The 26,866-nt window shown below is 43.7% G+C and overlaps 1 protein-coding gene across 2 annotated transcripts in view; it reads left to right on the forward strand.

Moving 5' to 3' along the window:
• Positions 1-26,866, forward strand: part of LOC137432050 (uncharacterized) — an 86,579-nt gene that overhangs the window by 53,198 nt on the left and 6,515 nt on the right. Inside the window, exons 2-6 of one of the 2 annotated variants that reach the window (XM_078783178.1) lie at positions 2,952-3,085; positions 6,204-6,252; positions 7,233-7,409; positions 10,362-10,520; positions 17,599-17,754. In XM_078783178.1, the coding sequence (XP_078639304.1) occupies positions 2,952-3,085; positions 6,204-6,252; positions 7,233-7,409; positions 10,362-10,520; positions 17,599-17,754 (675 nt within the window). Of the gene's footprint in view, positions 1-2,951; positions 3,086-6,203; positions 6,253-7,232; positions 7,410-10,361; positions 10,521-17,598; positions 19,581-26,866 lie in introns of those variants that run through there. The other variant, XM_068123785.2, reaches the window with a different exon arrangement.

Genomic DNA, 26,866 nt, shown 5'->3' on the forward strand with positions numbered 1-26,866 from the left:
TTAGCATTCACCGTATCTGCATTGCCTGTTTGCTTCTGGCCTCCCACCCGTGCATAGCACGGGTATTTCTCCAGTCATCATAATCACACTAAAATACGCAATTTGGTGTCTGTCTGTCTGTCTGTCTGATAATTTTTGACCGCGATACATTCGGTCGTTACTTATCCAATCTCAACAAAACTTGACAGGATGACTAAGGGTTATACAATGAAGGTTGTAGCGCATTCATTTGCTGCCCTCCCCAAGGGGGTTTTCTCCCCTGAGTGGGGTTTCCCCGCCATCGCCGTCAATGGGGTTGCGTGTTGAGGTGTATATTGGTTCACGAGTTATTGGTTCACGAGTTATCAAGTGACCACTATGTGTGTGTGTGCGCGTTTGTGTGTGTGTGTGTGTGTGCGTTTGTGTGTCTGTGTGTGTGTGTGCTTTGTGTGTCTGTCCGCAGCATAACTACCAGATGATATCATCCGATCTTGATGAAACTTGGGTGGGAGGTTGATATCATGATCTAGTTGTGTCCTGCCCAGAGAGGGCATATTGCGCCCATTGTGGGCGGAGCCACGCAGGCCTATAGCCTATAGCCTGCCTATAGCCTATATACCTATAGCCAAACAGGCCTATAGCCTGTTTCGGTTATAGTCCGTCCTTTGTCAATGAATACCGCTCGCTCGTGAACCATCGTCGTCTCCTGACTTGTCAAGTGAACCACTATATTCGTCATGTGTGTGTGTCTGTCCACAGCATAATTACCCGAAGATATCAGCCGATCTTGATGAAACTTGGGTGGGAGGTTGATATCATGATCTAGTTGTGTCCTGCGTAGTGTGGGCGTATTGTGGCCCATTGTGGGCCCATTGTGGGCGTAGCGACGCCCGAAGAAGATGTCTTTTTAGGGGGTAATCCATTTCAAGCTACATCTTCTCCGAGGGGTTTGGTGGAATCTGACAGGGGTTTCGATATTTGGTTAGGCCAGTGTCATGTGTCGAGCCCCACGGAGCTCGATTTTCGATTTTCGCCCCAAGGTCAAGGTCACAAGGTCACAAAATTTAGAAAAGTCGATTTTTGATGGTTTTATTACATTGTTCGCTTCTTGATAGGGTGAAATGTCGTACATGATCTTATATTATCACATACATAATGAAATACAAGTTTTCTAACAAATTTCAGAATCCTCGACCTCTGAAGGTCACAAAGGTCAAAGTTTCAAAGTTGTCAGAATCGAACCGAATTTTCGGTATTGTGTAGCTAACTAACCTCATAAGTGATTATACATTATTTTCTATATCATTTCAAGGTCAGTAACCTTCGTTTTGACATTTCAAGGTCACAAAGGTCAAATTTTCAAAGTTGTCGGAATCGAACCGAATTTTCGAAATTGAACCGAACAATACCGCTCGCTCGCGAACCATCGTCGTCTCCTGACTTGTCCATGTTAAGTTCGCTTTATCGTGGCGTTTTTCCAAGGACGCTTCTAATAACAAAATTAATGGTAATAGTATAATATTAATGTTATTACAAAACAATATTAATACCATTAATGTCCCACCTCCGCAAGATGATTTTCCTCCTTGAACAAACGTCGAGTCAACCTTTATAAATAGCTTACCATGGCGTTTCCGTCTTCTGCCACTTTAAAATTTGGGTCTTCCCCTCACCTTCAATCGCTCCACTCTCCCAGATATGCTACTAGACAGAAGCCATACTTGGGTTACTTTTAGGAACATGTAAAATTTGTTGGATTTGGTTCAGTATTTTTTTTAGCTTTTGAAGCATATACAAACAAACAAGCACAAATTGATCTTTTTAGCTTACTATTAATTTGCAATCGGTCACTGGCTTTGACACCTATATAAATTTTTATTACGGTCTCTAGGCATAAAAAGCTACTAATATAAACAAAGCTTCCAATGGAATACCTCGCAGCCAGTAGAGCATTTAAATTGCATCAGATGTGGCAATAAATGTGAATTGTTGCCCCCAGCTTGCCAGCTCGATCACAGAAGAAACCATTTGCATTTTTGGCCCCTCCATCCCTACCCCATTTGGAATTCTGCGTGGGCACGGGCAACTTGCTCATATTAGATAATACTTCATCACAGAAATTGCCATTCCCACAAGGAATTAAATTAATGACGACTATTGGTTTTATTTCTTTGTTTGAAATTATATAAATGAACAACATTCGCTCATGGAGGACAGTTCGTGGACGTGAGTTGAGGGTGGGGTTGAGGACGGGGGAGTATGGGTATAAACAAAATGAAAATCAAAGGGAACCATAGCTAAGAATATTGAGATCGAGGATATGAACCACCATTATTTTTAGACCTTTAGTCCACCATGTTTTATGCATAGTTTTTTTTTTAACCTCCGCCACTGAAGGTAGATGGAGGTTATGTTTTCACCCCTGTCTGTCTGTTTGTCCGTTTGTCTGTCTGGCCACCTGTGAACAAGATATCTCAAAAAGATGTGGACGGATTCAGATGAAACTTGGTGGAGAGGTTGGTTGTGTGACAAGGAAAAATGTATTCAATGTTGGTGAAGATCTGAATATGTATTCGGATACGAGAGTTATTTAATCTTTAAGTGATTCTTCACCATTGAGAGATTGGACCAAACGCGATATATATCATGATATCTCAAAAAGTTGTGGACGAGTTGGTTAGGTGTCAAGAACAAGCGATTGGATTTTGTTTCAGGTCCGAATCCAGATCCGGCCTATCAGTGGGATACAAAACATAAACCGTTCAGCCCGACGGAGGTATGCGCTCTGCCGAGTGCCTTTCTAGTTTTTAAAGTGTGGACAGAACAAGAAACAGGAAAAAGACCAGATTAAGTTTACTGGTTTAAAGAATGAAACAAAAAAGTTTTGTTTTCTTCTTTGATTTTCATTGAAACTTTTCACTTTCTTCTCGAAATGAAAACACTTGTTCAATTAACTTATTTATTCTCAACAGACGGAAATGGATAAAGGAAAGAAAAGCAAAACTGCATCCCCAAAGAGCGATGGGAAACCTTCACTCTGGAAAAAACTCAACAACGTTCTTTGGCGAAAGAAGCCTTCTGATGGAGATGGGGACGTTGGTAAAATGTGAGGAAATTGCTGTGTACACATTGCGCTTCTTCCTTACACATTGACTGTGTAGCTTGAAACACCTGCTATACACACAGGATACACCTCACCATTTTCCATATTTTAATATTTGTATGTTTAAGCAGTCAGTTGTGATTTCTTCAAATTATTTGTAATTGCATGTTAGAACGACTCAGTAGGGTAATGGTTAGAGTGTCTGCTTTGAATCTGGGAGGAAAGTGGTTCTAAACCACAGCTGAGTCGTACAAAAGACTTTTTTTTAATGGTACGTGCTGCTTACTTGCTTGGTGCTTAGGATTTAATGGAAAGAGCACAAACAAACCCCTCATGTTAACATCCATGGGGAGGAGGAAATTCCCCTTAAGATTGCTCTCCAGGGTGTGTAGAGAAAAGTGATGTCATAAAGATAATGTTGGTGGTACCCAGAGTGCTCTGGAAAGTGATGACGCTTCCTCCCAATATCAGCGGCTGTGTTTGTGTGTAAAAGTCAAGTCTGGTGTTCTTTCATGTATCTGTGTACATGTGTGTGTGTGTGTGATTTGTCACAGCCCTTCAACAATACTTAGAGCCTGTAAAAAAGAAAAGAAAAAAAAAAGTCCGCTAATTAAAGTGATATCTTCTTCTTCTCGTCTTCCTCCCTTAATCAGGGGTGATGTCCAATGGCACCAAGCTCCTGCCCTGCCTTGACCAGGATACTCCTCCACTCCCCTCTGTCCTCAGCCAACTCTCTGCACCCTCCAACCACCCCCACCTTTCTAATATCCCTCCTAACACAATCTTCCCATCTCAACCACGGTCTACCTCTTTTCCTCATTCCTAGTTCCCTCAACCTATCCGCTCTCTTTGCCGTTCTCTCTTCCCCCATCCGCACCAATTGCCCAGCCAATCTCAGCCGACATTTCACCAATCTCCCCATCAAGCTCATCTGCACACCAATCTCCTCCCTCAGTTCTCCTTCTGGCCACCCTCTTCACTCCCACAATCATCCTGACCCAGTTGTTCTCACAAGTCTGCAGCCTCTGTTGTTGTCTCTCTGTCAGACCCACTGTCTCCAGACCGTAAAGATAGGCCGGCATTACACAAGACATCAGAACCTTTCTTTTCAACCTCCTTGAAACCTTTCTGTCTGCCATTGCTCCCTCCACCCTCCTCCACGTATTCGCACATCCACCTGAATCCTCCTCCACATCTCTGCCTCTGACTTACCATCCCTGGTCACTGTTCCCCCCAGATACTCAAACCTGTTTCCTTGTCTGATCTGCTTCCCCTCTAACCTGATATTCATTTCTTTTCTCTGCTGCCCGATCCACATCCACCTCTATCTTCTTCATGCCCATTTTCAGCCCATGTTTCTCAAATACCTCCTTACACTCCCCCAGTACTTCCTGCATCTCCCGCCCATTCTGCACCACAACAGCCATATCATCTGCATACGATATCTTCCCCAGAATACCTTTCATGTTTACCTTCCTGCTTACCAGCTCCATCACCATGATAAACAGGAGTGGATATTGTGCGCCAATAAGAAACTCGAACTTTGGTTCCACACTAAGTTTATGTTATTAGTTCGTCCACCTTTGCATGTCATACATATCATCTCATAATTGTCGTAAAGCTATTCATTAACATTCAACATCTGTGATGGGCGTGACAGCCCCTACCTTATGTTTCTAATTACCCCGTGTGTGCGAAAGGAAAAGTGGGAGTAAGCAATTGGTTCACTTTGTCTGTACGTCTGTCTGTCTACAAACATCATTTTATGATCGAGGAACAACTTGATTTCAAATGAATGTTATATTTTTAACACGAATCAGAACTTGAATCAGAAAACGAATCTCTGGTTTGGCTCTGAATTCGTCTCAATCACGCAAGCCAAGAGAGGAGGTAATTTTAAGCGGTGAAGACGCTTCAATATTTAGCCATGTTAATATTTTACTCTTTTCAATGTATTCAATATGTTCAATATATTCAATATATTTATATATTTATATATTTAATACATTTTCAATATTTGGCTTATGGTGAAGAGGCTATGTCCTTCCATTCAAAAATGAAGAAGAACCTTTATAAACCCACCGTGTTTAATTCTAAAGGATTCTAAAGTGTAATTCTAGAGGGTTCTATAGAGTAATTCTCATAGGTTCTGAAGAGTAAAATTATAATGGGTTCTAAAGTGTAATTCTAAAGGCTAAAGGGTAATTCTGAAAGGTTCTAAAGGGTAATTCTAATGGGTTCTATCGGGTAATTGTAATGGGTGCTAATGGGTAATTCTAAGGGGTTCTAAAGGGTAATTCTAAAGGCTAAAGGGTAATTCTGAAAGGTTCTAAAGGGTAATTCTAATGGGTTCTATAGGGTAATTGCAATGGGTGCTAAAGGATAATTCTAATGGGTTTTGTTCGTTTCTTGGCTGTGCCTATTTCATGAAATGCCAAACTGAATCGCTTCCTTCGGACATGGGTGCGTTTTTTGGTCTGTTTGCCTGTGTTATTGCTTTTAGCGACATCATAAAGGACACAAACAAAACAGGGACGAATAACTAATTTAACTTGTTAAGTAAGGTGGTGTAAAAGATGCTGCATCAATGGTGGTAAATTTACAAAAAGCCTTTTTTTCTGCGACCTTTAAAGTCTTCATTTTATTTTAATTTAATTATATATGGTACTTGAACACTGCAGAACACAAATCACATTTTTGGCAATTTTAAAAACCTTCAGTTTAGCAGTACATGGATGCATGGAATAGCGCATGCCTTTCTGTAAAATGTATATAATACTGTGTGTTGTCAGATTACCTGCAGATTTATTTTACACTCAGGATGGCTAATGGAACAGTCTTGGCGTTGCTTTGACCGATAACAAATGTCATCTATTACTGCACGAGAATTATAAATAAGCATTGATTGTTACCATGTATGAACATGTATCTGACGAACACAAATGCAGGAATTACAGAAGAATTGAAATGCTGTCAAAAATTGTACAAATACAATAAGTCGATTTTGTGATGTGTACTGTGAAACGGGGCAAAAAAGGGACATGTCTTATCTCTGCACTTGTATTAGACTTTCAAATTTTCTTGCATTCTTGTGATGGAATATTGTTTTTAATGTGAACAGGTCGAAGGGGGTATTTCGGAGATTGAAGAAGACCAAAAAGAAAAGAGAGGTAAAGGATATACCGCATGTACACTACCAGTCAAAAGTTTAGGTACACCCAACATTTTTTGATATTTTACTGTTTACTGTGCGAAATGAACATAAGATGTGAACAAAACTCTTACCAAAGATATATCTGCTTATCCACCGATTAATATATTGTGCTTCAATGCATCTTTCTTTTGCGAAATGTAGGTTTAAAGCAATTTTTGGAAATATGTTGAAAAGTGCAATACTAAATCCAAACAAACGCGAAGTTAATATTATTAACGTTTCATATCAGGAGCAACAATTGTTTACAAATACCTTGCTCTGTGTGGAATGAATGTTTGTGCTTAGTTTCTTCATCACGTGCAATGTCTATTATTGCCAGGCGTTGCAAAGAAATGTTTCCAGAAAGGCCAGCCATACAATCTTATGAGTGTTTTTGTGTTTCAGATTGCATGAACATGGGTGCCAAAGCTCAGCTAATGCCAGAAAAAAGACAGGCAATTGGAACTTTGAGAAAAGAAGGCCAATCCTTGAGACAAATTGCAAAAAAAATTAATAGTGTCAGTAAATGCAGTTGCTTGTGCCATTAAACGACATAACGAAACTGGTAAAAATGCGGATAGACAACGTTCTTGTTGACCAAGAATCACAACAGAATTGCAGGACAAGTGCAATTCGTCTGAATTCGTCTCAAAATACAAAAACACTCATTAGATTGTATAGCTGGCCTTTCTTTAAGGTCATCTCCACTTTATTGCACCTCACCCTATTTTATTCGGGGTTTTTTCAGAAGGATGCTGCAAATAAGCATTCTCAAAAGGAAAAGGAAGCTTTCAACAAAATGATAAACAAAAAGATATATGTCCTGGCCATTCAATCTTAAAATCTCTTAATTTGCTCTCTTAAGTGCCCTGTGGTGGATGGATCTGATCACCTTGACCACGTTCACGTTTACCACTTTCTTTGCTTTAACAAGTTGTTGTTTTTTTGTCTTCTCAGATGGAGAAAGCATTGATGGAGAGCCGTGAGCAACAGCAGAAGCAACAGGCCCTTATAAAGCAGAAAGATGCCCTTCTCAAGGAGAAAGATGCCCTTCTCAAGGAGAAAGATGCCCAACTCCATGAATATGGAGAAATCATTCAGGAATGTCGGGAGAAGGAAGCACAGAAAAAAAAAGTAAACTCATTTCTTCCGGCGGAAGTGTGTCATTTGTGGAAAATAGATACTTATTAGTCCCCGACCGGTTTCACCCGAGGGGACTATAGGTTTGCTCTCCGTTTGTCCATCCGTCCATCTGTCATTCTAGTGATCCCTCGTCTGAGGTTTATGAGGCAATGATTTGTATCCCACCTGTCCATTGTATCCCACCTGTCTGTCCATCCGTCCCACCTGTGGTTTTTCCATCTTTCTCCCCATACCATTTAACATATTCAAGTGAAACATTGTACGTGGCTTTATTATGATAAGTTACAGAAAAGGTTCGAGTTTCAGGGCGTTTCGTCAATTTTTCACAGAGTTATGCCTTTTGTGGACTTTGAAAGTATCACATCGTTGGGGGACATGAGTCCCCCAGATTAATTGAACATGATTAATTGAAGTACTTATGGTCCAATACGGGGAAGGAAGTTGTACGGGGAAGGAAGAACGGACGAGGAAGCATGAGCCAACCATGGTAGGAAGTTGATCCTGTTTTTCGAGTGATGCAGACTGAAAGGATTGCGTTTAAACTGCACCAGTTAAACTGCATCAGAGAAAGTGAAACTGCACCAGTCACAGGTATCCCATCTAGGGCATTTACTTAGGAAAGAGGGAGTGAAGCCTGACCCTCAAAGTTAAAGCTGCATTGGAGATGCCTATGCCGAACTCCGTGCCCAGCATGCATTGCCCGGTCCCACCCCCAACATCAACCCTTGGCGCCGCCTGCTCGTTGTAGCTCCACTACATGTAACAACACTACATGTAACATCTTCTTTCCTTTAACAATAATTTAACACAGAAATACAACCACCAATGCGCTGTTGACTCGATCTTTGCCTCGGCACGTACCAAGGAAGATAGCAGCCAGTCAGAGTTGCAAAGCGCACAACTACAACCGCAATGCCGTTGATCTCCGTCCTTTAGTGCATGGTCAGTCTATACTCTATAGTCAGGTTCACTTTGTTTTTTCGTTCAAAAATTTGGAGATTAGCAAAACTATACATTTCTGGAAGATTCAGAGCATGAGGAATCCAAAAATTAATGTTGGAATTTGCGTAGACAACTTTGCGAAAATGACACTCAGGACAGTGATGAAGATCTGTAAAAGCATATTCCTGAACGGTATAGACCTAGTAGATCCTGTGTATAGGACTTATAGTTCAATCTGATACTAACAAGGCTGCTTTCTCGCTTTATAAACCCATACCTATAACTTCAAAGGACCTGCAATATCATGTATTATGTAATACAGTTATATCACAAATATAAAGACAATGGTTTTCAAATACCTTTGTTTGTTGCTTTTCTATAATCCTGAGCACTATTTTGAGGCCTTTATGGGATTCCTTGGCCCAGAAAACATAGGATTAGCATATTTAATTAAGTTTCTAGGTTGACTAGAAGCCAAGATAGTGCAAAATATCTATTTTATGGCGGCCATTTTGAAAATCCAAAATGGCCGCCATGCAGGTGTCTGTGCAAATGCCAACATTGATTTTCGGATTCTCCATGCTCTGATGATTCCAAAAATGTACAGGTTTGCTAATCCCAAAATTTTGAACGAAATTATATTTGTTAACATAGTGAACCTGACTACCATGCACATCCAACCAGCTGGTCGTTACAGAGAGTGGAGGCTAGCCACTGTTGTATGCCGTTTCAGAAAGGTCTCTGAAGTCGGAACACCTGATGGCCGTGTGTATCGTCGGAACAGATGACATCTCTGGCAATTGCGGGGTGTGATTGATGACATTAATGTGGGTGATCCCTCGTCTGAGGTTTGTGAGGCCCCTGCAGATGGTGGTGTGTCTCATGGTCTCCCCAGCGTTGAGCTACCCACGGTCATGGGTGAATGTGAGGCCTTGCCCTCTTGAGACTCAGTGATGTAGAGTCAACCCGGTAGGCAGACACGAGCTGACAGACTTGTACGCAGGCCCGCCAGGCTGAAGGATTTTGTCTGTGATCCGTGACAGAGGGAACTTTGAACTGTTCGTTATATTTTCTTTTGGGTTTTTTTGTTTTGTTTCTGTGTTGAATTATTGTTTAAGTATAGGTGTTGCTCCATGTAGTGGTGGTACAAGCAGCAGGCGGCGCCAAGGGTTGATGTTGGGGGTGGGACCGGGCAATGCATGATGGGTACAGAGTTCGGCGGTTGGGGCCTATATGCTTGTATGCTGTGAGATTTCAATACATTCGATTGCTCTCCTAAAGTGTCGTTTATTATTCCTACACGTCCAGGTGTGTGAAACAATGGTGGACTATGAAACCACAGACAGACATATGAATAGCGTGTCCTGCCTGGTTGAAGTGACGACACACCGGTTTGCCAACATCATCATTATTATTTCTAACATCATTGAGGTGTTCTCCAAAGCTTCTCTGAATATCATAAATGTGGGGCGTACAGTATATTGGAACCTACATCATTGAAGCACCATTTGGAATGCTCCTCTGTTTAATGTTTAGCTCACCTGGAACGAAGTTCAGGGGAGCTTATGCGATGGCGCATCGTCCGTCCGTCTGTCCGTAAACATTTGCAACTTCTCCGAAACCGCTGAAGGGATTGTGACCAAACTTGGCACAAATGATATCTGTTGCACTGTGACTAAAGTTTGTTCACGGCATAAAAAAAAAAAAATCGGAGTCTAAGGGGAACTACGGGGGGTAAAAGTGGGGGTTTGAATTCTCCCCCTCCCCCCCCCCCCCCCCCCAAAAAAAAAATAGGAATATGCTCTTTCCTCTGAAACTACAAGCACTACTTCAATGAAACTTGATCACAACCTTCACCACCCATGATGTACCAAAGTTTATTCATGGCATTAAAAAAATCTGCCCCTTTAGGGGGATACGGGGGTCAGCATCTTGACCACGTTCACGTTAACAATAATTTCTTTGCTTTAACAAGTTTTTTTGTTTTTTTTCTCTTCTCAGATGAAGAAAGCAGTGAGGGAGACCCGTAAAGAAGTGCAGAAGCAAGAGGACCTTCTGAAGGAGAAAGATGTCAAACTCCTTGAATATGAACAAATCATTCAGGAATGTCGGATGAAGGAAGAACAGAAGGAAGCTGTAAACTCCTTTCTTCTGGCGGAAGTGAGTCATTTGTGGAAGAGATACTTATTAGTCCCCTACCGGTTTCACGAGAGCGGACTATAAGTTTGCTCTCTGTCTGTCCGTCCGTCCCACTTGTGGTTTTTCCGTCTTTCTCCCCATACCCTTTGACATATTCAACCGAAACATGGTACATGGCTTCATTATAAGTTACAGAACAAACTTGAGTTTCAGGGTGTTTCATCAATTTTTCTCAGAGTTATGCCCTTTGTGCACTTTCAAAGTATCACGTCGTTGGGGGACATGTACTGCAAATGAATTCTAGCTCTTGTTACTTTAGCTGCTTTTCACGATTTATTTGTAGTTGATGGAAGCTTCATTTTCAGGTTTGCAGGATGGAAAACATTTAATATCCTTTGGAGTGAAAAAAACCCAGAATTTTAATCCTTTGATTATAGATTCAGTTGAATGCATTTATACCAAAGGTGGTATGCACAGTGGACTGATGATGTCATAATGAACATTTAACACTGGTACAATTAATAGCAAAAGGATAAAAACATCTGTGAAGCATGACCTTTACCTGCTCATCAATGACACTGTGCAGCTGTTGCAACACAGACGTAACTATTGACTCACTATAGACTCAGTGAGTCATTCAGGGAAACGAGACATTTATTATTATTTTCTAATGTATGGAAATTCCACGTCATGTAAATGTGACCCCAAGTCTTCAACCGCCCACCCCAAGTCTTCAACCCCCCACCCTAAGTCTTCAACCCCCCACTCCAAGTCTTCAACCCCCCACTGCAAGTCTTCAACCCCCCACCCCAAGTCTTCAACCCCTTACCCCAACTCCACAACCTCTCACCCCAAGTCTTCAACCCCCCACCCCAAGTCTTCAACCCCCCACCCCAAGTCTTCAACCCCCCACCCCAAGTCTTCAACCCCCTACCCCAACTCCACAACCTCTCACCCCAAGTCTTCAACTGCCCCTCTCACCCCAAGTCTTCAACCCTCCACCCCAACTCCACAACCTCCCACCCCAAGTCTTCAACTGCCCGCCCCCACCCCAAGTCTTCAGCCCCCCACCCCAACTCCACAACCTCCCACCCCAAATCTTAAACTGCCCCCCCACCCCAACTTCACAACCTCCCACCCCAAGTCTTCAACTGCCCCCCCACCCCAAGTCTTCAACCCCTCCCCCCCAAGTTTTCACCCCCCACCCCAGGTCTTCAACCCCCCACCCCAGGTCTTCAACCCCCCACCCCAAGTCTTCAACCCCCCACCCCAAGTCTTCAACCCCTTACCCCAACTCCACAACCTCTCACTCCAAGTCTTCAACCCGCCACCCCAAGTCTTCAACCCCCTACCCCAACTCCACAACCTCTCACCCCAAGTCTTCAACTGCCCCTCCCACCCCAACTCCACAACCTCCCACCCCAAGTCTTCAACTGCCCCCACCCCACCCCAAGTCTTCAAACCCCCATCCCAACTCCACAACCTCCCACCCAAAGTCTTCAACCCCCCACCCCAACTCCACAACCTCCCACCCCAAGTCTTCAACTGCCCCCCCACCCCAAGTCTTCAACCCCCCACCCCAAATCCACAACCTTCCACCCCAAATCTTCAACTGCCCCCCCACCCCAACTCCACAACCTCCCATCCCAAGTCTTCAACTGCCCCCCCGGCCCCCACCCCAAGTCTTCAACCCCTCCCCCCCAAGTTTTCAACCCCTCGCCACCCCCCCCCCTCCCATGTCCTCAACCCCTCCCACACCCCAAGTCCTTAACACCTCCCTCACCCCAAGTCCTCAACCCCTCCCACACCCCAAGTCCTCCACCACTCCCCCACCCCAAGTCCTCAACCCCTCCCCCAGCCAAAGTCCTCAACCTCTCCCCCACCCAAAGTCCTCAACCTCTCCCCCACCCAAAGTCCTCAACCCCTCCCCCAGCCAAAGTCCTCAACTCCTCCCCCAGCTGAAATCCTCAACCCCTCTCCCACCCCAAATCCTTATCCCCTCCCCCACCTCAAGTCCTCAACCCTTCCCCCACCTCAAGGCCTCAACCTGTCCAACACACCAAGTCCTCAACCCCTACTCTACCCCAAGTCCTCAACCCCTCCCCCACCCAAGTCCACAACTCCTCCCTCACCCCCAAGTCCTCAACCCCTCCCATACCCCAAGGCCTCAACCCTTCCCCCTCCCCCTCGCCAAGTCCGAAACCCCTCCCCCAGCCGAAGTCCTCAACCACTCTCCCACCCCAAATCCTCATCCCCTCCCCCACCTCAAGTCCTCAACCCGTCCCCCACCTCAAGGCCTCAACCCGTCCCCCACCCTAAGTCCTCAACCCCTCCCACACACCAAGTCCTCAACCCCTACTCCACCCCAAGTCCTCAACCCTCCCCTACCGCAAGTCCTCAACCCTCCCCTACCGCAAGTCCTCAACCCTCCCCTACCACAAGCCCTCAACCCCTCCCCCTCCCCAAGTCCTCAACCCCTCCCACACCCCAAGTTCTCACCCCCGCCCATACCCCAAGTTTTCAACCTCCCTCTCCCAACTCTGTCTCTTATTAATTGTGTTAATAAATGATCCTAAATTAATTATTCTTCGTGATGCATATATATTCACACAACTTTAAAACGAACAAGTACAGATACATTCAAAGTACACCGCCCCCATGCCAAATAATTAAATATCCTACAGCGCGGCATTGCCGGGGCGCCCCAGGCGCCCGGCAATACCGCAGTGCAGCTCATCGAGGCTGCATTGGGAGGGAGAGGTGTACACTAATTGATTGATTAATCGTATAATTAAAATCAATAAAAGATTATCACAAAATATTTTCTTAATCAATTGGCTAATAGCATAACTAAACCACTGATGCTTCATCCGAAGATGTATCTTTTAGAAATTTAATTAAATAAGTCATTAATAAAAAATTAAATAATTAATCGACTAATCAATAAATAATTAATCGATTAAATGATTAATGAATAAATCAAAAATATCCTTGATAGCCACATCACTTGGTCACTGTCATGTCCAAATATTAGCTCCCCAACCCAAATAAATAATTATCCCAAATTAATGGGATATTTGTCATGTCCAAATTAATTGTCATGCCCAAATAAATAAATAATAATCAATAAATAATTAATCGATTAAATGATTAATCAATAAATCAAAAATATCCTTGATAGCCACATCACTTGGTCACTCATGTCCAAATATTAGCTTCCCAGCTCAAAAGGTGCCTGAGATATTGGCCAAATGAGAAAGAAAATAAATAAATGATTAATAATGAAAATAAATAAATAATAATCATGAAAAAATTAAATTATTAATCAATTCGGTCACAGAACACATAAACCACCACCATTTCATCAGAATTTTTTGTTTTTTGTTTTTTTTAGTAATTAATCGAATAATTAAATAATTTATCGATTATTTGATTAATTGATTAATCAACAAATCAAAAATATCCTTGATAGCCACATCACTTGGTCACTAATGTCCAAATATTAGCTTCCGAGCTCAAAAGGTGCCTGAGATATTGGCCAAATGAGAAAGAAAATCAATAAATGATTAATAATGAAAATAAATAAATAATAATCATTAAAAAATTAAATTATTAATCAATTCGGTCACAGAACACATAAACCACCACCATTTCATCAGAATCTAACTGTTTTTTTTTTGTTTTTTTTAGTAATTAATCGAATAATTAAATAATTTATCGATTATTTGATTAATTGATTAATTAACAAATCAAAAATATCCTTGATAGCCACATCAGTTGGTCACTCATGTCCAAATATTAGCTTCCGAGCTCAAAAGGTGCCTGAGATATTGGCCAAATGAGAAAGAAAATAAATAAATGATTAATAATGAAAATAAATAAATAATAATCATTAAAAAATTAAATTATTAATCAATTCGGTCATAGAACACATAAACCACCACCATTTCATCAGAATCTGTAACTTTAAAAAATAATTTTTTTAGTCATTGATTGAATAATTAAATAATTAATCGATTAATTGATTGATTAATTAATAAATCAAAAATAGCCTTTGCAGCCAAATCACCTGGTCAATGGCATGTCCAAATATCAGCTTCCTAACTCAAAAGGTGCCTGAGTTAATGTTCAGAAGAGAAAGGAAATTTGATTAATTAAATAAGTACTTAATTAATCGCTAATAATTAAATAACTCCTCAATTAATTGATTAATCAAAAACAAAAAATAACGTTTTTGACAAAGGACTTGCTCAGTATTGTGCCGAAATTTTAGTTTTCCAGCTCAAAGGATGGCTGAGATATCGCCCGGACAAACAAACAAACAAACAAGAAAACAAACAACCAGAGTGAAAACTGAGTACTCCCTTTCAGCGTGCGTCACTGCCGAGCCCCCTACGGTGCCCGGCAATGACGATTTGCAATGCCTGGAGATGGCATAGGAAAGGAGCGGTGCACTATAAACGATGAATCAGAGTTGAATTGACAATCTGACGGGATAGCGGAATCTTGCTATATGTGGCGGAGGGACAGAATACTGAAAAGCGTATTATTACAAAGATGGGAGCTGTGAGTTTGGTTTCATTGAAGGTAATGATTTTAAAAGCAGAACAGATTATAAAATGACAGCATTAATAGAAATGTCTTAAGGAATGTAAATATGAAACTGCATAATCGATATGAGATCTGTGGTGAAGGTGTTTCTGGAGACCTGTGCTCGATGATGGGCTGGATCATTGAGAAACACCTTTCAAATTACAACAAAGGAACAAAGAAGAGGAGCTCAACAGGTGTACATTTGTGTGGTGATTTCTTGTGAAGATGTGGTGATTAAGAAAGATAATGGTTAAGGTGATTTTTACTCTGAATTATGGATGAAGAACAAGGTTTCAATAGATTTCAAATGCTTTCGACCCAGAGTTTTATTTATTGAACAATTGATTTGTTTGCATCCCACGTTGTACCTTTCATTTATTCGTTTATTTTGGTTCACGAGTTATCAGAGTGACCACTATATTCGTCATGGGTGTGTGTCTGTCTGTGTGTCTGTCTGTCCGCAGCATAACTACCCGATGATATCATCCGATCTTGATGAAACTTGGGTGGGAGGTTGATATCATGATCTAGTTGTGTCCTGCTTAGAGTGGGCGTATTGCGCCCATTGTGGGCAGAGCGACGCCCGAAAAAGATGTCTTATTAGTGGGTAATCGATTTCAAGCTACATCTTCTCCGAGGGAGTTGGTGGAATCTGACAGGGGTTTCGGTATTTGGTTAGGCCAATGTCATGTGTCTAGCCTCACGGAGCTCGATTTTTCATTTTCGCCCCAAGGTCAAGGTCACAAGGTCACGAAATTTAGAAAAGTCGATTTTTGATGGTTTTATTACATTGTTCGCTTCCTGATAGGGTGAAATGTCGTACATGATCTTATATTATCACATACATCATGAAATACAAGTTTTCCAACATATTTCAGAATCTTCAACCTTTGACCTTTGAAGGTCACAAAGGTCAAAGTTTCAAGGTTGTCGGAATCGAACCGAATTTTCGGTATTGTGTAGCTAACTAACCTCATAACTGATTATACATTATTTTCTATCTCATTTCAAGGTCAGTAACCTTCGTTTTAACATTTCCGGGCCTGGCCTGTCCAGGCCTGTTTCGGTAATAGTCCGTCCTTTGTCATTGAATACCGCTCGCTCGTGAACCATCGTCGTCTCCTGACTTGTATCCAACTAAAGCCATCAATTTCGTACATTCAATCTGGATTTGAAATGTGTCCCCATTTTCCACCAGTAAGAGTAGAACCTGTTTGTGCACAAATTGAAGAGGTGAACAAATGTTTCCTGGCTGGGGAAAGATACATGATGATGTTTAATATCTGCAATCTAAATAAGGATATATGTCATGATGTCTCAAAAGGTTGTGGACAAGTTATGACAAAACGATGTGGACGAGTCGGTTAGGTGACAAGAACAGGTCGATTCAATTTTGGTTCCGGTCCGGACCCAGATCTGGCCTATCAGTGAGATACAAAACGTAAACTGCTCAACCTGCCTGCGGTATGCGCTCTTTCGAGTGTCATTCTTGTTCCTTCCTGTTTTCCCTTTGTCAAGAAAAACACAGTTCCGGTCCGTGACCCACCCTGGTTTTTGTTTATCCTATCCACTTTACCTTTCTTTACTTTTGAGTCGGAAGACTCGATCAAATACCATACCCACGTGGTGCCTTGGTCATTGGGGCACAATGTTCCTTTTGAATTATTGTTTGTACTTTTTCAAATCCCTTTCGAAGTTTGAAGTTGATTTAATTTTGCAAGCACTGCAGACAGGCTTTTTAAGGTTTGAGAAATGGAATGGTAGATGTGAAGAAATGAGTAGGAGCAGACATGGGTTTGGAGGGGGTAGCAGGTAATTGTGGGGGTGGGAGTGGTTTCAATGTGGTTGACAGGAAGGGTAGGCAGCAAATGTTCATGCATTTGATGCAAGTCAAGTTCTTCTCTTGAATCTTGAGTTGATAAACAGAAGTGTCTGAATCCTGGCTATGGTGAATGCATGGGGAAAAGTTAAACTTTCCATGTGGGGCGGGTTCCACTTTGGAGCTCTCCGCCAACCAGGAAGGACGATGGTGGAAGGGGAATTGGCCGAGTCGCATCATAATGCTTTCTTTATAGAAAGAAGCTGGAAGAGGAAGGGTGTTGAAGGATACTTCAACTCGAGGCTCGTGGAAGAGCAAAACGAGGGGGAAAAGCATTGACAGGTAGTGGGGTGAAAGAGAAACAACTGCTTCACAACACATGCCAGGCCTAAGGAAATCAGGCTCAGTGTGTGTACGAAAGCTCAAATGTATAAATGGGAGTGACCATGAGGTGGCAGTAGGCGTTGGACATGAAGGCATGGAGTGAATAGCATGAGACAGACTCGAAAGACATTTCCACAGCTGAGGTGAGTATTAGGCTTAGATTTTCCACAGGTGAGGTGGGTGTTATGGTATGGGTTTCTTGTAAGTATGGGTGAAGGAGAAGAATTCCAAAACATCAGCCAGTGCAGTATTCTTTTATTTCTGAGTAATGTTTTTTCTTTTTTTATTCCCAACCCTTTTTAGATTGAAGAAATGCATGAGCAAATGAATGGGCTGAGAAAACTATTGAAGGAAAACAATGTGGATATCATACAACTTGACAAAAATGTGGACAAGGTGTTTGAGCAGCCTTCAAGTTTCGGGACAATGTATTCGATATGGAACGCAATCAATACTTTCGTGAGTCATTCGAGGAAACGATGGCTCCCCAACAAAAGGGTTGCCCTGTTTTCATTCACATTGATTTTAGCACTCGATGATCATCGGGTCCCACTTTAAAATACCATAAACACTGATTTATCCATTGCTTACTCACGTCCTTGTAATTTATGTAATGGTACACTGATGTCTCACAATGGTAGAATGTGTTGCCTACAACATCTACACTACATAACCAAAAGTATGCGGACACCCCTTCTAATGAGTGGATTCGGCTGTTTCAGCCACACCCATTGCTGACCAGGTATATATAATCAAGCACACAGCCATTCAATCTCCACAGAGAAACATTGGCAGTAGAATGGGCCGTACTGAAGACCTCAGTGACTTTCAACGTGCCAACGTCATAGGATGTCACCTTTCCAACAAGTCAGTTCGTCAAATTTCTGCCCTGCTATAGTTGCCCTGGGCAACTGTAAGTGTTGTGAAGTGGAAACGTCTAGGAGCAACAAAAGCTCAGTCACGAAGTGGTAGGCCACACAAGCTCACACAACGGGACCGCCGAGTGCTGAAGCACGTTGTGCATAAAAATCGTCTGTCCTCGGTTGCAACACTCGCTACCGAGTTCCAAACTGACTCTGGAAGCAACGTCAGCACAACAACTGTTTGTCTGGAGCTTCATGAAATGGGTTTCCATGGCCGAGCAGCCACACTCAAGCCTAAGATCACCATGCACAATGCCAAGCATGGGCTGCAGTGGTGTAAAGCTCGCTGCCATTGGACTCTGGAACAGGGAAAACGCGTTCTCTGGAGTGATGAATCAAGCTTCACCATCTGGCAGTCCGATGGACGAATCTGGGTTTGGCGGATGCCAGGCGAACGCTACCTGCCCGAATCCATAGTGCCAACTGCAAAGTTTGGTGGAGGAGGAATACTGGTCTGTGGCTGTTTTTATGGTTCGGGGCTCGGCCCCTTAGTTCCAGTGAAGGGAAATCTTAATGCTACAGCATACAATGACATTCTAGACGATTGTGTGCTTCCAACTTTGTGACAACAGTTTGGGGAAGGCCCTTTCCCGTTTCAGCATGACAATGCCCCCGTGCACAAAGCGAGGTCCATACAGAAATGGTTTGTTAAGATCAGTATGGAAGAACTTGACTGGTCTGCACAGAGCCCTGACCTCAACCCCATCGAACACCTTTGGGATGAATTGGAACGCCGTCTGCGAGCCAGGCCTAATCGCCCAACATCAGTGCCCGACCTCAATAATGCTCTTGTGGCTGAATGGAAGCAAATCCCCGCAGCAATGTTCCAACATCGAGTGGAAAGCCTTCCCAGAAGAATGGAGTATTATAGCAGCAAAGGGGGGGACCAACTCCATATTAATTCCCATGATTTTGGAATGAGATGTTCGATGTTCGGGTGTCGACATACTTTTGGTCATGTAGTGTATTTTGCTATAATATCGCTCTTCAGATCAATTGTCCAACCTATCGACCTATCCAAGCTTTGGGCTCCTCCCTCAGCTTTAATCCTGATTGTTTGGCCATGACAAAACACACAAAGCACAATAACACTAATTTTCTACTTCACCGATCATGAATGGGCGTTCCTTTGTCTTCAGCTTGTAATCCAATATGGCCACAGGGTCGTGTGTGTGCACAAATTGTTGATGTCGCTAAACAAGCTACATGAGTTCCAGATCCACTCTTTCATGCTTGTCTTCATCTTAGAATAAAAAAAACTCCACCTCTTTGTGTTGCCGAGCAACCCATGAGAATGAACAATTGTTTTATTTTATTGCATTGGACATATTTACAAAAAATAATAAAGCTGTAAACTATTTGAAGAAAGAGCTCATTCTGATCACTCATTCTTGATTTGAGTTTAGCTGCTTGCAGAATGCAAGTTCAACCCACTTGAAATATACAGGATGTGGCAAAAAGATAGAACACGTTTGAAATCAAAATTTCTTTTGATTAAATTATAGAAGCTATTTATGCAACTACATTAACATTTGTAAAGTCCATACATTGGAATTTCTTTAAAATACACTCGGTTTTGAAAATAATGTCGGGCCACCTTGGAGGGTAACACATTCCACTGTTCTGGTACCCATACCCATCATAACCTGCATAAGAAAGTCGATCGGATTGGCCTGAATTTCACACTTGATGTTTTCTTTCAGTTCATGGAGTGTGTGTGGCCTGTTCCTCTACACTCTCTATTTTTTATATATCCCCACAGTAAATGATCAGTGGGGGTGAGATCAAGAGATCTGGTTGGCCAAATCATATCCCCAAATATGGAGATCAGCTTTGCAGGAAAATGATCTTGCACAGTACCATGCATTGCATTGCAATGTGGCATGTACCCTCCCTTGCTGTTTCACGGAAGCTTGACACACATATCTGTTTATTACTTTTTTGATGGTGCATCACGAACTTGGAAATGTCTTAGAAATTCTCTTTGTGCTGAAATTGCAGAATATCCATGGAAGAAATACTGCTCAACCACAGATGCTAGTTGTTCACGTGTCGAATTTGCCTTATATATATATATATATATATATATATATATATATATATATATATATATATATATATATATATATATATATATATATATATATATATATAAGATCGAGGCTCATGTAAGAGATAACATCAATCACAAAAATACAAACGGACACACAAAACATACAATAAAGAGAGCAGGGAGACAAGATGGGGAGAGAGAGGGAAGCACACAAGTACAACAGCAGAAAACAGGGACACCAGGGGATCTGTGGGAGGGAGAGGGCTTGGGGGGAGGAGGCATGGGAAGGGAGGCGGGGGGAGAGGTACAAGACACATGGACACTGCTAGGACTTCCAGGAAAGAAGTCGAATTTTCAAAAAAGTGGATCTGGGGTAGAAAAGATAAAGGTTTTTGGATGGGGGATGATAAGAGATTAAGAGATGGTGGTGAACAGCTGTTTTAAAGACTGGAGGGAGGAGTGGGATTGAAGAGAGTGATTGATTGACATACAATTCCCGAGGATTAGTTGTCTTTTCTGTCTCTTCTTTTCTGTCTTTTCTTTTCCAGAATTGCAGACAGGTTAATACACCCAGAATTGTGGACAGGCTAATACACCCAGAATTGCGGACAGGCTAATACACCCAGAATTGCGGACAGGCTAATACACCCAGAATTAGACAGGTTAATACACCCAGAATTGCGGACAGGTTAATAATAATAATAATAATAATGCATTAATTTTATTAGCGCTTTTCAGGGAGCCCAAAGACGCTTTGACACAGTGCTAAACATAATGCATAGCAAAACATAAAAACAATTGCAAAAAAACAAGAATCAATAGGGAAATATTCAAAGCAAAAAGGAGGGAGAGGAGAAGTGATAGTCAGGGGTTAAATGCTGTGGGTTAAATGTTGAATGCAGTGTTGAACAGGTGGGTCTTGAGTGATGTTTTGAATGTGGTGAGTGAGGAGGAGTCTCTGATGGTGTGAGGTAGTGAGTTCCAGAGGGTGGGAGCAGCGATGGAGAAGGCCCTGTCCCCCCAGGATCTGAATTTGGTCCGGAGGGGGGGGGGGGGGGGAGGGGTCAGGAGTTTGGTACCAGCAGAGCGGAGGTTGCGGTTGGGAGGGTGTCTGGAGAGGAGGTCAGCCAGGTAGGATGGGGCCAGGTTATTGAGGGCTTTGGAGGTCAAGAGGAGGATTTTGTACTGGATTCTCTGGGAGATGGGGAGCCAGTGAAGCTTGTAAAGGACGGGGGTAATGTGGTCACGGGTCCGGGAATGGGTGAGTAGACGGGCAGCGGAGTTCTGAATGTATTGGAGTTTATTGGTGATTGTTGAGGGTGAACCATAGAGGAGGCTATTGCAGTAGTCCAGACGGGAGGTGATGAAGGCGTGGCTGAGGGTTTCTGCAGCCATGAAGGAGAGGGATGGACGGAGACGGGCGATGTTTTTCAGGTGAAAGAAGGCTGTCTTTGTGATCTGTTTAGTGTATTTGTCGAAGGAGAGGGTTTGGTCAAAGATGATGCCAAGATTCCGGATGTGAGGGGAGGTGGATACTGGGATACCGTCGATGTTGAGGGCAAAGTTATTGGTGGATTTTATGAGCGTTTTTGGGCCAATGATAATTATTTCAGATTTATCATAGTTAAGTTTGAGGAAGTTGATTTGAAGCCAGGATTTTATTTCAGTGATGCAGTTTGTCAGGATAGAGTGGGTGGCAGTGGAGATGGACTTGGTGGAGATGAAAAGCTGGATGCCATCGGCGAAGCAGTGGAATTGGAGACCATGACGGCAGATTAAGTGACCGAGGGGGGACAGGTAAAGGATGAAGAGGAAGGGGCCAAGAACTGAACCTTGGGGGACACCTTGGGGGAGGGGAGCAGTGGGGGATTTGCAGTTATTGATGGAGATGAACTGGCGTCTGTCAGAGAGGTATGATTTAATCCAAGAGAGGGCAGTGCTAGTAACGTTAAAGGTGGTTTCAAGTCGGGTGAGGAGGATGGTGTGATGGATGGTGTCAAAGGCGGCGCTGAGGTCGAGGAGGATGAGAATGTTGAGGTTGCCAGCGTCAGAGGAGAGGAGAAGGTCGTTGGTGATTTTGAGGAGAGCAGTTTCAGTACTGTGGTTGGAGCGGAAATCCGGATTGGAATGTTTCATACAGGTTATTGGCAGAGAGGTGATGTTTGAGTTGAGCGGCTACAGCGCGTTCCAAAACTTTCGACAGAAAGGGTAGGTTGGAGATGGGTCTGAAGTTGTTTAGGGTGTCAGGGTTTAGTCCAGGTTTTTTCAGAATGGGGGTAACAGCAGCAATTTTGAGGGATGGTGGGACGATGCCTGTAGACAGGGAGGAGTTTATTGTTGCAATGATAAGTGGAGAGAGAGAGCAGGAAGGGAGGCCTTGACAAAGCTGGAGGGGATGGGGTCAATAGTGCAGATGGCAGTTTTCATTCCTATGAGGAGTTCAGAGGTCAGTAGGGGAGATTGGGGAGAATTGAGACAGGGGATGGCAGGATAAGGGGGGGCAGGTGGTTTGAGGGGGAGCAGGTGTGGCGGTGGTCAAGCTGTTGTAGATGTTTTCAACTTTGCGTTGGAAGAATGAAAGGAAGGACATGCAGTTGTCTACTGTGAATGACTGGGTGGTGGTGTTCAGGGGGCTGAGGAGTTTGTTTATTGTAGAGAAGAGTGCTTTTGGGTTTCCGGAGCCAGAGTGGATAATTTGAGAGTAGTAGGCGGAGGGGGCGCGTGAGAGGGCATCTTTGTAGTGTTGTAGGTGGTCCTTGTAGGCTTGGGAGTGAATTGTGAGACCTGTTTTATTGCGGAGTCTTTCAAGTTGGCGAGCACGAGTTTTCATCAGGCGGAGTTCAGGGGTAAATCAGGGAGCAGAATGGGTGAAAGAAACTGTTTTGGTTTTTATAGGCGCAAGTTGGTCAAGGCAGGAGGAGAGAGTGGTTGTAGTAGTCAGTGAGACCAGAAGGATTGTGGAGGTCAACGAAGGGAGAAGTGGACATTTTTTTCAGAGAGGGTGGATGAGAATGAGGTAGGTGAAAGAGTATTTCGCTTACGGAAGTTGATAGTGCGATAATGCCTTGGTGTTGGGGCGGGGATGTTGATGGTCATAGTGATGGCTAAGTGGTCAGAGAGGGTGAGGTCAGAGCCAGAGATATGGTGCAAAATTAATCCAGCAGAGCAGACAAGGTCCAAAATGTGACCACGGTTATGGGTAGGAAAGTTGACATGTTGAGTGAGGTTAAAGCAGGTGAGGAAATCAGTGAAGTCAGTGGTTATCGTGGAGTCAGTGGAGTCCATGTGGATATTGAAATCACCAAGGAGGAGGATTGAGGGGGAGAGGGAACATAGCTAGGTCAGAAAGTAGGAGAAGTCAGACAGGAATGATGGGTGTGGTTTGGGAGGGCGGTAGACAACAGCCATGACTGACTGTGTGTGACCAGAGAGTTTAAAAGCCAGGTGTTCAAATGATGGAGCAGATGTGATGGAGATGAGGCTGATCCTGATGTCTTGTCGGTGAATAACGGCAATTCCACCACCTCGGCTCTCCGAGCGTGGTTTATTGATGTAGGAATATCCATTGGGTGTGGTGAGGTTGAGTGCGAAGTAGTCCAGAGGTTGTTGCCAGGTTTCAGTGAGACAGCGAAAGTCCAGTTTATTTTCCAGGATGTAGTCGTTGAGGATGAGGGATTTGTTGTTGAGGGACCAGGTATTGAACAGGGTGAGCTTGATGTTGTTTTGTACTGCGGGGATGAACTCAGGTGATTTGGCCAGGGTTATTTTTTTTTTTTTTTTTTTTTTTTTTTTGTATACAAGATCGAGGCTCGTGAAAGAGCGAACATTAATCACACAGAAAGACAAACAGACACATAAAACAAATAACATCGGGAGCGGTAGACAAGATGGGGAGAGAGGGGGAAGGACACAAACACAACATTTGAGAGCAGGGACCGAGAGACATGGAGACATCGAGAGATCTGTGGGAGGGAGAGGGCTTTGGGGGGAGGCATGTGAAGGGGGGGGGGGGGGGTGGGAGAGGTATAAACATATGGACACTGCCAGGATTTCCAGGAAAGAAGTTGGAATTTCAAAAAGGTGGATCTGGGGTGAATTAGTGGGGGTAGAAAAGATCAAGGTTTTGGATGGGGGAAGATAAGAGATTGCGGTGAACAGCTGTTTTAAAGACCTGGAAGGAGGAGAGGGATTGAAGGGAGTGTGGGAGTTTGTTCCAGAGGCGGGAGAAAAGAGGAATGAAAGAGTGAAGGTGAGCAGAGAGCCGAGATTTCGGCAGTTTAACCATCAGAGGGTTGCTGGCAGATCTTGTGCGACCTATAGGAATATTTGGGGGACAGAGCACAGAGAGAGCTGGGGGAGCAAGGCCGGAGAGGAGTCTGTAGAAGACAGAAAGACGACCTACCTGCCTGCGGTGAGTGAGTGAAAGGCCCTCAGAGATAGCTTAATCGCGGGAGATTCCAATGATTTTAAAAGCTTTGGATTCAACAGCGTGAAGCCGAGCCAGGTGTGAGGCAGGAGCACCAGCCCATAGGGGAGAACAGTATTCCATTGAGCTGCGGATGAAAGCCTTGTATGTGGTGAGGAGCTCGGGTGTGCCGAGGAAGGACTTCGCACGACGGAGGATGCCCAGTCGGCGACTGGCTTTGGAGGCCAGCTTGGAAATGTGGTTTTCCCAAGAAAGATCATGGCAGATAGTGAGACCCAAAAGCTTGAGCGACAGAACTTCTTGGAGAGGATTGTTGAGAAAGTAGATGGGAGGGTTGTCCAGTCGATCTTTTCAGAGAGACATAGTAAGAGAGTGAGATTTGTCAGGATTGAAAGACATGTTCCACTTGTTTGACCAGTCTGTGATTTTGTCCAGGTCTTCAGAGAGTGAGGAGGCTGCAGACTGCCGATCTGAGGGAAGAGGAATGGAGCGGCAGAGAGTGGAGGCATCAGCAAAGAGATAGAGAGGATTTTCCAGAGAGTCGGAGAGATCATTGATAAAGACCAGAAAAAGCACAGGGCCCAGCACACTTCCTTGGGGAACTCCAGCCTGAACAGGAAGGGGAGATGAGAGAAATCCATTCAGGGCCACACGTTGACTACGACCAGAGAGGAAGTCCGCAAGCCATGCATGGAGATTTCCATGGATACCATAGGAGGAGAGTTTGGTGAGCAGAGCTGGGTGCCAGACCGTATCAAAGGCACGTGATATGTCAAGGGAGACAGCTCTGATTTCCTGTTTGGCATTGAGGACCTCCATCCATGGTTGAGACAGCAGAAGCAGCATGTCCAGAGTAGAGTGACCTGGTCTGAAACCAAATTGATGATCAGAGATCAAGCCATTGGAGAAGAGGAAAGATTTCATATCCGAAGCAATGATGGATTCCATGACTTTGCTGATATTTGGGAGCAGGCTGATTGGTCTGTAGTTGCAAGGATCTGTTTTTGCACCTTTTTTGTGTAAAGCGGTAATGTTAGCTGATTTCCAGGATGCTGGCAGATGACCTTGAGCAAAAGATAGGGTGAAAAGAACAGAGAGAGGGTGAGATAGAGCGGCAGAGCAGGATTTTAGGACCCGTGGGCTGATGCCGTCTGGTCCAGTTGCAGAATCAGAGTCGAGGTTTGACAAAAACTCCTCCACCTTGTCAGGAGAGAAGGACACAGAGTCCAGGAGCAGTTGGGTTCGACTGGGAAAGGTGGGAACAGAGAGATGGGTTTGGGACTAAGGATTTTGAGGCGAACACAGAGTTGAGGCATTCGGCTTTGTCATGTGCGATGTCAACTGTGTGGCCATTTGAGGTAAGGGAGGGGATGGAGGGGGAACAAACACCAGAAACGGATTTGACCAGACGCCACCAGGATTTGGAGGAAGGAGACAGGTTTGAGAGTTCATTCTTGAGTGAGGAGAGATAGTGCTTCCTGGCACTCCTGAGGGTAGACACACACTTGTTCCGAGCTTGGTGGAAGGAACTGAGATTGCCTTCAGTTGGATTAGCCTTCCAAGAGGCAAAGGCAAGTTGTTTCAGGGCAACTGCCTCACCACAAGATTCAGTGTTCCATGGACGGGAGGAAGGGTAAGACAACTGAAGGCTAGATGGGATAAATCTGTGCATGAGAGAGATCAGTTTGCTTTGGAAGAATTCCCAGGAGGAATTGATGTCAGAGGCAGTGGAGATGGGAGACCAATCCAGACGATTGATGGCTGCTTGAAGACCGTCCCAGTCGGCCTGAGTGAAATGCCAGACTCGTCGACGCTGAGGAGGCTCTCTGAGAATGGCCAGAGAGATGTCCACTTTGACAAGCACATGATCAGAAGAACCGATTGGAGCAGAAGAAGAGCAGCAGACATTAGCAGGGAAGTTTGTCATAACCAAGTCTAGAAGAGAAGATACTCCATTGGCTGAGATCCGGGTCGGGAAATTGACAGATTGTGTCAATCCCAGTGAGTCACAGAAGTCCTTTGCTGAGGTGCCATGACTGGTGAGAGAGGAACCCACACCCAACCAGGTGGCATGATGACAGTTGAAGTCACCACATATGAGGAAGAGAGAGTTGGGATGAGTGGATAGAAGTTGGTCCATGTTGTCAGACAGTGAAATGTAGATGGAGT

This window comes from Myxine glutinosa, chromosome 8 (genome assembly GCF_964187855.1).
Source record: "Myxine glutinosa chromosome 8, kmMyxGlut1.1, whole genome shotgun sequence".
Taxonomy (NCBI): Eukaryota; Metazoa; Chordata; class Myxini; order Myxiniformes; family Myxinidae; genus Myxine; species Myxine glutinosa.